Here is a 14,230-nt window from a genome sequence, read left to right as displayed (position 1 = left end):
TTTTTTGATATTCCATTACTGATTTTCAGCAACAATCTGGAAGGGTGGTAAAGAAAAATCTCAAACCTGAATCCAACCTGGATCAAACTGGTCTCAGGTAAGCAGACCAGAACTGCATACAGTACTCCAGGTGTGGCCTCACCAGTACCCTGTACAGTTGCAGCATAACCTCGCCTCTCTTAAATTCAATCCCTCTAGCAATGAAGACCATCATTTCATTTGCCTTCTTGATAACTTGTTGCACCTGCAAACTATCTTTTTGTGATTCATGCACAAGCACTCCCAACTCCCTCTGCACAACAGCATGCTGCAATCTTTCACCATTTAAACAATAATCTGATCTATTTTTCCTTCCAAAGTGGATGACCTCGCATTTAGCAGCATTATACTCCATCTGCCAGACCTTTGCCCACTCACTCAACCTATCTATATCTCTCTGCAGACTCTCTGCATCCTCTGCACAATTTGCTTTTCCACTCAGTTTAGTGTCATCAGCAAACTTAGATACGCTACACTTGGTCCCCTCTTCCAAATCGTTGATATATATCATGAACAGTTGCGGGCCCCGCACCGACCCCTGCGGCACCCCGCTCACCACTGATTGTCAACCAGAGAAATATCCATTATTCCCAACTCTGCCTTCTATTGGTTAACCAATCCTCTATCTATGCTAATACATTACCCCCAACTGCATGCACTCTTATCTTATGGATGTCTTTTATGTGGCACCTTATTAAAAGCCTTCTGGAGATCCAAGTATGCAACATCCACCTGCTCCCCTCTATCCACTGCACCCATTATATCCTCAAAGAACTCCAGTAAGCTTGTCAAACAGGACCCGCCATTCCTGAATCCATGCTGTGTCTGCCTGATGGAACCACTTCTATCCAGATGTCTTGCAATTTCTTCCTTAATGACAGCTTCATGCATTTTCCTGACTACAGACATTAAGTTAACTGGCCTATAGTTGCCTATGTCCTTTTTTAAACAGTGGCGTGGCACTCACTGTCTTTCAATCCGCCAGGACCTGCCCACAGTCCAGAGAATTTTGGTAAATTGTCACAAATGACTCTTCTATAATTTCTTCCATTTCTTTCAGTACTCTGGGATGCATCCCATCAGGACCAGGGGACTTGTCTACCTGTCCACCCACTAGTTTGCTAAAACTTCTAAATTTTAAAATATTATAAAGTATTTTGCACTGTACTTTTATTTCAAATGGGATGTTCCCCTCGAGAGAGAGAAAAAAATGCTTACTTCGAGCTAAACTCATCGTGCTTCTTTGAAGCTGCTCCTTATATTGGTGAACATGCTCGCAACATTCTGTGAAGGCATCTGCACATGCTTTTCCGAGTTTTATTTGTCTCCGTCTTTTACTACAGCTAAAATGCATGAAGTTCTCCTTCATTCCGGCATCACAACACTGACGCAGAACTTTGTCTGTGAACTTCTTCACTGAAATAAAAAGCAAAATTTACAATAAAAGACTTTAAATATTTAAACTGTAAACGAAAGGCAGAGGCTGTGAAATAGCATGGAGAATCTAAGGGGGCTGTCACATGAGGAAATACTAAGCCGAGTGGGCCTGGTTTCTCTGGGGTTTACAAGAATGACAGGTGAGCACAATATGACTTGTAATACTTTGGGTGTCTTCACAGGATGGATTCTGCAAGGATGCTGCCCCTGGTCAGGAATGTAGATCCATGGGGGCACAACATCAGGGTAAACAGTCAGTCACTTTTTTTTTCTTTTTTGTAATTCTCAGTAAAAATGAGCTATGGAATTTGAGTCAATTATGGAAATAAGAATATTGAAGCTTGGGACAGATACATTTTTGGATACAGGGAATCACAGTTTATGGGGACTGGATATGAGGGTGAAGTTGGTGTAAATCTGATCAGATGTGATCTCATCAAAAGATGCTCCAGTGTTAAGAGACCTTATGGCCTACTCCTGCTCATATTTGGTACATTCCTTCATGGCTTTGCTGGCAATAAGTATTTTTTAAAATATATTTATTTTTTCAAGACTTTTTAAATTTTTTTTAAGCTTTGCTGCAAGGCCAGCATTTCTTGTCATAGAGTACAACAGCGCAGAAACAGGCCCTTTGGCCCATCTAGTCCATGCTGACCTGACCTTCTGCCGAGTCGCATCTATCTGCACCATATCCCTCCAAACCCCTCCCATCCATGTACCTATCCAAACTTCTCTTAAATGTGACAATTTCACCCACACCTACCACTTCTGCTGGCAACTCATTCCACACTCGCACCACCCTCCAAATGAAGAAGTTCCCCCTCAGATTCCCCTTATATATATTTCACCTTGTTCACTAAACCCCCGTTCTCTAGTTCCAGTCTCACCCAACTTTAGTGGAAAAAGCCTGTATGCATTCACCCTATCTATACCCCTCATAATTTTGTATACCTCGATAAGTTCTCCCCTCATTCTCCTGTGCTCCAAGGAATAAAATCCTAACCTATTCAACCTTTCCCTATAACTCAGGTCCTCATCCTTGTAAATTTTCTCTGCAGCTTTTCAAACTTATTGATATCTTTTCTGTATGTAGCTGACCAGACCTGCACACAATACTCTAAATTCAGCATCACCAACACCTTGTACAACTTCAACAAAACATCCCAACTTCTGTAGTCAATGCCCTGATTTATGAAGGCCAAAGCGCCAAAAGCTTTTTTTACAACCATATCTAATTGTGACACCGCTTTCAAGGAACTATGGATCTGTATTCCCAGGTCCCTTTGTTCTACCACACACCTCAGAGCCCTGCCATTTGCTGTGTAAGTCTTACCCTGGTTTGTCCTCCCAAAGTTCAACACCTCACATTTGTCTGCATTAAATTCCATCTGCCATTTTTCAGCCCATTTTCCTGGATGGTCAAGGTCATGCTGCAAGCTTTGATAGCCTTCCTCACTGTCCACTATGCCCCCAATCTTGGTGTCATCCTCAAATTTGCTGATCCAGTTTACCACATTATCATCTAAATCATTAACAAAGATGAAAAACAACAATGGACACAGCACCGATCACTGTGGCACACCACTAGTCAAAGGCCTCCAGTCAGAAAGACAACCATCTACAACCAATCTCTAGCTTCTCCCACTAAGCTAATATTGAATCTAATTGGCTACTTCATCCTGAATGCCAAGCAACTTAACCTTCTGGAGTAGCCTCTCATGCAGGACTTTGTTGAAGGCCTTGCTAAAGTCCATGTAGACGATGTCCACTGACTTTCCCTCATCGACCTTCTTGGTAACCTCCTTGAAGCAATCTGTAAAATTGGTTAGACATGGCCTACCACACACAAAGCCATGTTGACTGTCCCTAATCAGGTCCTGTCTATGCAAATACTTATATATCCTGTCCCTTAGAGTACCTTCCAATAATTTACCCATGACTGACGTCAGGTTCACTAGCCTATAATTTCCCAGTTTATTCTTAGAGCCTTCTTGAACAATGGAATAACATTAACAGTCCTCCGGCACCTCACCCATTGTCATGGTTCCGAGTGTTGGCCCTTGATTCGGCTCCATTGATGGTGCCTCGTTGTGCAGAACATGGAGTCCATGCACTACTAATCACATAACGACACACACCTGAGCCTCATCAGGAGACTAGCATAAAAGCCCTGGTTTCACTAGCACTAGTTGCCAGAGTATTGGTCAACTTTTGTGTATACTTTGTCTCCTGGCTGCTTAGAGTTGTCAACTCTAGAACAGTCCCGGTTTCACTGTTCCTCTTAGGATATCTAGCTTTCGTGTTAGGACCCCACCTCAAAGCCCCAAGGCAAGATTCCTTCTGGTTGCTGCCTGCGTTTGGTTCTGAGGAAGCATCCCGACTCCAGTCTTGTACCAGTGTGCCACATTTGGGTTCACTGCGAGCTTGCTCTTCGTTTGACATTATGACACCCATGGCTAAGGATGTTTGAAATATCTCTGCCAGGGCCCCTGCAATTTCTGCACTAGCCTCCCACAAAGTCCGAGGGGACACCTTGTTTGCCCTGGGGATTTATCCACTTTCATTTCCCTCAAAACAGCCAGCAGCTCCTCCATAATCTGGATACAGTCAATGACCTCACAACTCTTTTGACTTGGTTCTATAGTCGCTGTGTCTGTCTCCAGAATAAATATGGATGCAAAAAATTCATTTAGATCTTCCCCCATTTCTTTTGGCTCCATGCACAGATGATCATGATGATCTTCAAGAGGACTAATTTTGTCCCTTGCTACCCTTTTGCTCTTGATATAGCTATAGAAGCCCTTCGGATTCTCTTTCACCTTGTCTGCCAGAGCAACCTCATGTCCTCTTTTTGCCCTCCAGATTTCTCTCTTAAGTGTTCTCTTGCATTTCTACACTCCCTCATTTGATCCTAACTGCCTATACCTTATATAGGGCCTCAATATCCCTCGATAACCATGGTTCCCTGAACCAGTTAGCCTTGCCTTTTATTCTAACAGGAACATACAGATTCTGTACTCTCAATATTTCACTTTTGAAAGCCTCTCACTTTCCAAGCATACTTTTGCTGGAAAACAGCCTATCCCCAATCCACGCCTGCCAGATCCCTTCTGACGCCATCAAAATTGGCCTTACTCCTGTTTAGAATCTCAACCGTAGGACCAATCCTATCCTTCTCCATAATTATCTTGAGACTAATGGAAATATGATCACTAGATCCAAAGTGTTCCCCAACACACACTTCTGTCACCTGCCCTGGCTCATTCCATAAGAGGAGATCCAGTATTGTACTGTCTCGAGTTGGGACCTCAACATATTGATTTTAGAAACTTTCCTGAACACATTTGACAAATTCTATCCCATCCAATCCCTTTACAGCATAAGAATCCCTGTCAATATGTGGAAAGTTAAAATCACCTACTATCATAACCTTATTTTTCTTGCAACTGTTTGTTATCTCTCTACAAATTTATTCTTCTAAATCCCGCTGACTATTAGGATGTCCACATTATAGTCCCATTAATGTGGTCATCCCTTTCTTATTCCTTAGTTCCACCCATATTGCCTCAGTAGACAAGCCCTCCTGTACGTCCTCTCTGAGCACAGCTGTGACATTTTTCCTGACGAGTAATGCCATCCCTCCCACTTCAATACCTTCGTCTCTATCATGTCTAAAACATCGGAACCCCGGAACACTGAGCTGCCAGTCCTGCCCCTCCTGCAACAAAGTCTCACTGATGGCTACTAAATAATCGTAATGCCACGTGCCAATCCACGTTCTGAGTTCATCTGCCTTAGGTACAATACTCCTCTCATTGAAATAGTTACATCTCAGAACATTGGTCCCACCATGCTCACCAACCTGTTGACTTCTGTCTTTGCTTGTAGGCTTAACATCTACTTTCCCCTCAACTTTTCTACTTTGTCCATCCTTAAATATACCTGAGCAAATGGTGGTGAACCACCCTTTTGAAACATCACAGTACTACTCATGACGATACTCCTACGGAGTTCTCAGGGAGGGAATTTGAGGATTTAGACCAGTGATGAAGAAAGGCCAGCAGCATATTTCCAAATCAGGATACAAGTCCTTCCCAGGTTACCATGCCTGACTCATGGACGGTCCGTACTTACGAACGAGTATTTGGGAGACCAATGGAAAGGATAGGGATGGCTTTGCCGGCTGCTGCAGGCATCTTCTGCCAAGTAGGAATGGGGCATTTCCGGGTGCCTTCTCTCCCCACCATCACATTACCATTCCCTACACTTCCCAAGCTGTAACATTCAGCGGCTGGGTCAGGCCAAGCAGAGCTAGGAGCACTGCTCCCATGCCTGCTCGCTCCCCCATCACAGCTGTTTCTGTGGTCCTCTCCCACACAACATTATTGTTCATCTCTGTCTTATGAACAAACACTTCTCAGGAACGGAGCCTTGTCATAAACAGGGCACTGCCTGTACTTTATGACTTGGAGAAGTTCCTGTTTTATTGCCTTTGGTGGCTTTGGCCTTCTTGGTGGTGGAGACTGTGGGTTTAGGAGGTGCTACTGGAGTAGTCTAGGGAAGTAACTGCAGTGCATTTTGTAGATAGTATACACTGCAGCCACTGTACACCTGTGGTGGAGGAACCAAATGATTAGAATGGATAATGGGGTGCCAACAAAACAAGCTGTTTTGTCCTGGATGGTGGCAAACTTCTTATGAATTGTTGGAACAGCACTCATCCAAAAAAGTGGAGTTTTCCATCATGTTCCTGACTTTGTGCCTTGAGAGTGCTGGATTAGGGTTCAAAGGTAAAACTAACCAACAAGAAGTAGACAGCATGCAGCTGATGCTAACATGTTTCTTCAGGCGTCAAAATACAACCTATCACAGACATTCTCTGTGTTGTCTCTATCCTTCTATGCAACTTAAGATATGATATCTTCTCACTTGTCCACAGGTTAGACTCTCTCTCGTTGGAGACACTTAATGTTTCCTATTTTTGTGGTGCAATATTACTTGCCACTCATCAGCCGGTTCCTGAACTTACCCATGGATGAACAAATAAAGCAGGACCTCTAAAGCAGCTATCAGTCTCTCATACGTTCCACCAGTACTCAGGGTATTATAGAACAGTTTTCAAAAGGACTGCTGCCTCATTTTGCAAGCAAATTCCACCCTCCCTTTAAGTTGCACCAACCAAGCATGGCATCCTAAAGTAGCCAATGAACAGTAAAACTAACCCTTGATTGAATGAAGTTTCAATGAAGTGAGAATAGAAATGAAACAAGAAATAAATAACTAAAGACAGAAAAATTGTTCCTTCCGGTTGCAATGAACAGACCTGGGATGTTGTATCTCACAATAAAACCTGAATTCAGAATTAAGCACGTTTCTTTCCTTTAAATGTTAATTATTATTTTAAAACTCACTTCTATAGTATAACATCTTGATTGGATTACCAGGAAAAGAAAAAAAACTCCTATCAAAACAATCCCGACATTTGCAAAGTATTTCTGAAATTGAAAGTACATACATTTCTCTGCCTTGGCCTCCCCCAAATTTGCTGCACGACGCTTGCGTTGTTTTGGCTGTTTACACTTCAGCTCTGCAATAAATATTTGAAACAAACATATGTGAATGTTACTTTGCAGCCCTGTTGATTCACATGTGTCAAGCAGAACTGAATTTTACAAACACAGATGCACTAATTAAATGTACTCATTTTCCAACTAGTCTATGGGAAATATTAGGATTCAAATATAAAACTAACCAACAAGAAGTAGACAGCATGCAGCTGTTGCTAATATGTTTCTTCAGACATCAAAATAGAATCTTGAGAATGTGAAGCAAACTTAAAATCCATAAATTGAAGACTGAAACAGTTGGTAGCAGGATCGATAATTTACAAATGACGAAATAGCAAAAGATAGACGTCATTTCTATGGTACCTTCAGTCTCCCAAAACATTTTACTTCTGAAGTTGGCCTCTACAAACAGCAATTGATAATCATCAATGTTTTATTTTTGAATAATAGATATTATTCCAAGAAAACAGGGAGGACTCCCAAGTTTTACTTCAAACTAATGTAATTGGATCTTTTACATCCAGCTGAGGGAGCAGTCAGAGTTTAATATCCAATTCAAAATTGATATCTCCCACATCACTACATTAGAGTGTAAATGAGATCTGAAACAAGGCCTAAAAATTGATCCTTGAGAGACACTGTGGATAACAATTACAGGATATTACATAAACCATCACCTGCTCCGATCTCCAAACAAGCAACCATCATAAATAAAAAATTAATAACAACACAACATTCACTTCATGAAAAGTTAATTCAAAACTGAGTGCTTCCAGAAACCAGTACCTGTTCTTGTTTCGGTCTTGACGTCAGTGCTCGTTACAAAGGCTAATCCTGCATCTGAGAAAACACCAGTGATATTTCTACCACCTCCAGCAGTGCAACCAATATCACTTTTCTCCACCACACTCCAGATCTGTGTAAAATACACACACACAAAGCATGTGAACTAAACTGAAAGTGTGATGCTGAAGTACACTAAATTCAGTTAGCAGGTTAAGAATTCTGTAGAAATACCAGAGGCAAATGTATAGCCACCTGCTGTCACTGCCTTCCAAGGTGATGTTTAAGTAATGCTCCCAAGATAGAGTTGATAATGGATACATTACTGACCTAACATGTTAATGATCTAACTTGGGCTGATAATGTTCAGCCAGGGGTTCAAATCCTACCAATGGATCTGCAAAATCTAAAACTATTCAATTAAATCTGGACTAAAAAGGTATCATTGGGTAATGGTGAACATAAAACTGATGGATTGCCATGTTAGAGATACAAGAACACAAGAAAGGAGTCAGAGTAGACCATCCAGCCCGTTGAGTCTGCTCTGCCTTTCATCAGGATTATGGCTGATCTTCTACTGCAGCACTATTTTCTAGCACAATCCCCTTGTCATTTAAATCCAGAGATCTCTGTTTTGAATGAATGACTCAGAGATTTCACAGTCCTCCAGGGTAAAGAATTACAAAGGTTCACCACTCTTTGAGTGCAGAAATTTCTCACTGAATTCCAAAATAGCCTACTCATTATTCCCAAACTATGTTCCCATTCCTGGACACCTTAATCAAAGAAAATATTCTCATTGCATCTTGCTTGTCAAATTCTTAATTTTCAATAAGATCCCTCATTCTTCTGAACTGCATAAAATATAGTCCAAATTTACTCAATCTCTCCTCATGCAACAATCCTGCCAGTCCTGGAACCAGCTTAATGAATCTTCACTGCACTTTCTCTATGGAAAATATATTCTTCCTTAGGTAAGAAGATCAAAATCATACACCTTGCACCAGCTGCATCTTCACAAAGGCTCGATCCCTTGCAATTGTACATCTGTTTACATAATAAAGGCTTAAATATCATTTGCTTTTAATCGCCTGCCACACCTCCTTGCTGGCCTTCAGTAACTTCACAGTTAAATCCTTTTGATCATCAATGTTACTCAATCTCTCGTCGTTTAACAAATACTCTGCTTTTCAGTTCTGCGCACCAAAGTAGATAACCTTGCATTTTTCCACAGTATATTCTATCTGCCATGTTCTCACCCACTCAATAAACTTGTCCCTATCCACTTGACGATCCTTCATATCCTCCTCCCAGTCATTAAAGCCAACCTGAGAAGGATCCATTTATTCCACTCTGCTTTGGGACGATCACAAATTCTCAATCTTTGTCAGTGTATTACTTTGATTCCACATGCTCCAACCTTGTTAACCAATCTCCTTTTTGAGACTTCATCGAGAGCCTTCTCAAAAAGAAAATCAAAATATATGACATCCACTGGTTTCACCTTATTTATTCTATGAGTCACATCCTCAATGAATTTCAGTAGATTGGTTAAATGTGATTTTCCTTTGATAAATCCGTGAATAGACCCTACTCAATTGTATTATCCTTTGCAAGCTGTTCTCTTATTGCAACCTTCATTATAGATTCCAGTATTTTCCCTCGCAATAATGTTAGGCTAATGTATGGAGTAACTGTTTTCTTACTCCCTCCTTTCATAAATATTGAATTCAGATTTGCTATTCATCAATCCACAGGAAAAAAATCCAGAATATATGGAACCCTGGAAGGTGACAACCAAAGCATCCACTCTCCCGAAATCCACCTCCTTCAAAATACTAGGATGTAGGTCATTGGGTCCTTGGGATTTATCACCTTTCAAGTTCAACAACTCCTCAAGTACTACTTTTTAATTAATACTTAGTTACTTCAGTTCCTTATTCTTGATTGTCTAATATATCTGACAGGTTTCCAATGACAATGTCCTTGAAGACAGTGGAAAAATTAATCATTTAATTTCCTTTCCACTTTCTTATTCTCCATTCATAATTTGCCAGACAACTCTCATTTTCCATCTTGCCTTTCTTAATCAATTTCTTGGTCACCTTTTGCATTTAATCCCATCTTTAACTTTCTTCTTGTCAGCCACAGATGAATCACTTTTCCTATTAGATTTTTGTACCTTCAGGAAATATTTTCTTAAATTCTAGTCATTTACTGTATATCATTAGGTTTCTCAATGCACTTGCCCAGTCAATTAAATCTGATTTACTGGCTGTCGACCTAATCTATAAGTAAGCCGAGACCCACTCCAATGTGGTTAACCATTAGCTGCCACTGAAATAGCTCGGTAAACCATGCTATTGAGAGGTAATTAGGGATAAGCCCCGCAACATCTACATAATAAAAAAAATGTTCATAATAGAACAATGTAGTTATGCAGGTTCAGCATTAGTTAGTTAGTTCAGTTGGTTTAGCTTTTTGTCATATGCACCGGGGTGCAATGAAATTCCTTGCTCGCATGAAGCTCACAGAGTAAACAGTGCACATGGTGATAATAAATACCACAATAAATACAACAGCAAGAACAAAACAGCAGACTGATGCCACGAGTGAAGTGCAGGTATGAAGTAGTGCAAAAAGAAATGCTACAGTGACAAAGACAGAATATGGATAAAATGGGGTAGGATTAAGAATATGAGATCGTCACAGCACCACTGGGAAGAGGATGTGAAAGAGCTGATTGGTTCAAAAGCTTGATAGCAGTGGGGAAGAAGCAGTTCTGTCTGGATATCCTGGCTTTCAAATATCTTCTCCCAGAACGTAGAAGAGAGAAAAGGGAATTGCCAGGGTGGCAGGCATCCTTTATGATACTATTAGCCTCCCTGAAACAATGAACCATGAAAATGGACTGGATGGAAGGAAGTGATGAGCCTGTAACGGACTGGGCTGTGTTTCCCACTCTTTGCAGGTTCTGTCGGTCTAGAGCAGAGCAGTTGCCATATCAGGCTGAGATGCAACCTGTCAGGATATTTTCTCTGGTGCATCTGGAGAACTTCTGATCCTAAATCACTATCAATGATACATTCAAAGAACTATATTTGAGTGATATTCCAATGTTAAGCCATCATTGTGCATTTGACTGTTAGAAATTTAAGATATTTGATGTTTTTTTATTTATGCACTTCTTCCTATGTAAAGTGTGGAATTATTTTGATTGAATAAAACATTCATCATACTTCTTACCTCACATATTTAAAGGCAAAATATGTAAATAAAGTTTTTTTCTGATTCTAACAGTTTCATTTGTAGAAGTATAAACAGAAAAGTATTAATATTAAAATTATTCTTCTCTTCAGGATCTTATAATATGGAAAAAGCATACCAACAAAGAATTAACCTCTGATGTGTGAAACTGGCTGCTGTATTGGGTTTTCACAGAATAATGCACAGGAGGTAGCAATTTGGCCCATTGTAACCAAAAACGAGCGAAGCAGACTTATTGCATTCCCCAGTTTAGTCCAAAGTTCAGCAGGTTAATGATTAATTACTACCACTACTTCATTCTTACCTAGTTTCCTGTCCTTCTTAAATGTCATGTACTCTTCAATATTCAGATCTTAATATTTGTCATCTTGCAGCCATGGGTAACAGATCATACTTAACTGTACTCAATCACTCACACTGCACTTTGAAAAAGGTTTTCTTCTGGCTGTACGAGGAACCTAACACAAATCCCTGCCCTTCCTGCTGCTTTGGACTGATGTGTCAAGAAACTGATGCAAACCCCTGCCTCCCAACTGTTATTCACCAGTGTGCTGGAAGTCTGACATGATACCTGCCCTCCTGATTGCTGTGTTCTGTTGTGTTAGTGATCCGCGTTCTAGAATCTGGCAAACCCCTACTCTCTCACAAAGACTGCTCCTGAGGACTGATGTCAGACAAAGTGTCCTTCACCTGAAATATTAGCTCTGTTTCTCTTTCTGCAGATGTTACCTGACCAGCTGAGGGTTTCCAGCATTTTCTGTTTTATTTCAGATTTCCAGCTCCTGCAGTTTTTTTGATTTTCATTTACTGGAGGAGGCAGTTTGCCTTTATAAGGTCAAGTTGGGTAGGTTAGGCCTACATCTATTGGAGCTTAGAAAAGCGAGAGGTGACTTGACTGAAACACCTTTGATATTCCTGCTCTAGGTAGTCCATGTTCCTGAAACATAAAGGAGAGTGGGATCACCACTGCCTGATATACATTTAGCATACTGCCAGGTTTGAGCCATTCATCTTTAAAGAATCTTTCCCTCAGCTGACAAGACAGCATTGGAGACAGTGGTGAATTTCATCATTCCTCTGCTGTGAGGTGACTCCTAAAACATGAAAAGTGATCTGGATTTTCCATGGTATCATCACATATCTTTAGTGTTTGGGTTGATATTATAAGAGTGGGGTCCAGTTTGGCAGAGCACCTTTGTCATATGCGCATTCAGTGTATGGTTCATTTGCTGAAGCACTTCAATGAGTGAGTTAGTACCGCTCTTCATATTACCTATCTAAGACATCTAAGACAGAGATGAGGCATTTTTTTTACTCTCAAAGAGGCCTGCATCTATGGAACTCCCTTCCTTAAAGAGCAGTGGAAGCAGGGCTTTGGAATATTTTGAAGGCAAAGATAGATAGATTCTTGATAAGGTTAATAAAGGGAAATGGGAATATAGCATTAAGGTTACAATCAGCTCAGCCATGAACCAATTAAATAGCTCAGCTGACATGAAGAGATGAGTTACATATTCCTGCTTGTAATTCTAATAATTGTATGATCAAGTGCTCCTCTGGTCTGGCCTGAGTGGTAAAGAGCAAAATTATCCAGAATACTAATCCCTGATTTACTTCTATCTTTGTAATTTTGTCTCTCCAAGAAAATCACACCGCTACTTGGACAGAAGTCTTCAGGTATTTGGTTTGCATAGTCGCGGTACCACGTCATAGAGCAGCTGATCTTTTGCTGTCTTTCAGGCACATACTTGTCAGACATTACAGATACAAAGCTGATCTATAAATGAAGTAAAGGTGAATTCATGTTTTGGGGAGCAGTCATTGCAAGAATATTAAATTTTTCACATACCAACAAGCAGTCAGCCAATTCTAAATTCCAGCATCAATTATTACTCCAAGATATTGTTTGTTTGAAAATCAAGACCAACAAAATTACAAATTCCAATAAATCTTCCTTTCTGACCTTATGTATTTTTTCATCCAGCTGTCAATCTGACCAGACAAGTCATACATAACGGCTTGCCTTCCGCACCCCCCTCAGCCCCCACCACCTCAAACATCTCAATCCTAGCTGCCCACTCCCCATTGCGACACTCTCCACTTCTGTCCCACTGATGGTTCTTTCTATTGAAGGCCTTTCTCTGTTACCTCAGAAGGTAAGTAAATAACAATTAACTTATAGAAATATTCTTTCAAATAAATCATTGGAAACTGTTACACAAATTACAAAAGTATTTCCCTGGTATAACTGTCAAGTACAATTTCAGGATATAAACATACAGAAAAGTTTGAGCTTTTCTTACCTTACTCTGTGTTATCTTATTCTTCTTACTCAGTGCAAATACTGCTTTATCAACAGCAACAAGTCCGACCCTTGCTCCAGGATCCCCTGACACTTTCAGTATGAACCCGTCTCCAGGACTATATACTTTCATCTCATCAGCAGAAACCTTCAGCTGGGAAGAAATGTCACAAAACCACATTGTCACAAGTGCCAGGTTACTGCTGAACCAAGAATTACTGCTTGCTGCCAATACATTTGGCTCTGTTTGCTAAAATTATATCCCCAGAAATTGTGATTGGGGCAAAGTGACAACACTCAATGAATGCTGACTTCAAAGCCATTTCCACACTTACAGCAATATCCGACACATCCTACTGAAAAGACAGGCAGGTAGGCAGAGGGAGTTGGGTGGCTCTGTTGTTAAAAAATAAAATCAAATCCTTAGCAAGAAGTGACAGGATCAGAAGATGTAAAATCCTTGTGGGTAGAGTTAAGAAACTGCAAGGGTAAAATGACCCTGATGGGAGTTATGTACAGGCCTCCGAATAGTAGCCAGGATGTGCAGTACAAATTACGACAAGAGGTAGAAAATGCATGTGAAAAGGGCAATGTTATGGTAGTCATGGGGATTTCAATATTCAGGTAGATAGAGAAAATCAGGTCGGTACTGGATCCCAAGAGAAGGAATTTGTGGAATGCCTATGAGGTGGCTTTTTAGAGCAGTTTGTGGTTAAGCCCACTAGGGAAAAGACAATTCTGGATTTGGTGCTGTGCAATGAACCAGATTTGATTAGGGAGCTTACGGTGAACCCTTATGAGGCAGTGATTATAATATGATAGAATTCACCCTGCA

The 14,230-nt window shown here is 40.6% G+C and overlaps 1 protein-coding gene across 1 annotated transcript in view; it reads right to left on the bottom strand.

The window, feature by feature from the left end:
• The window catches only part of LOC127585096 (complement C3-like), a 97,417-nt gene that overhangs the window by 47,200 nt on the left and 35,987 nt on the right, over positions 1-14,230 (bottom strand). Inside the window, exons 14-17 of the mRNA XM_052042289.1 lie at positions 13,397-13,549; positions 7,830-7,959; positions 6,992-7,063; positions 1,258-1,455 (exon numbers count right to left, since the gene is read on the bottom strand). Coding sequence (XP_051898249.1) covers positions 1,258-1,455; positions 6,992-7,063; positions 7,830-7,959; positions 13,397-13,549 — 553 coding nt within the window. The remainder of the gene's footprint in view (positions 1-1,257; positions 1,456-6,991; positions 7,064-7,829; positions 7,960-13,396; positions 13,550-14,230) is intronic.

The sequence above is a fragment of the Pristis pectinata genome, chromosome 31, assembly GCF_009764475.1.
Source record: "Pristis pectinata isolate sPriPec2 chromosome 31, sPriPec2.1.pri, whole genome shotgun sequence".
In the NCBI taxonomy this organism is placed as follows: Eukaryota; Metazoa; Chordata; class Chondrichthyes; order Rhinopristiformes; family Pristidae; genus Pristis; species Pristis pectinata.
This window is presented reverse-complemented; position numbering and strand designations above follow the sequence as displayed.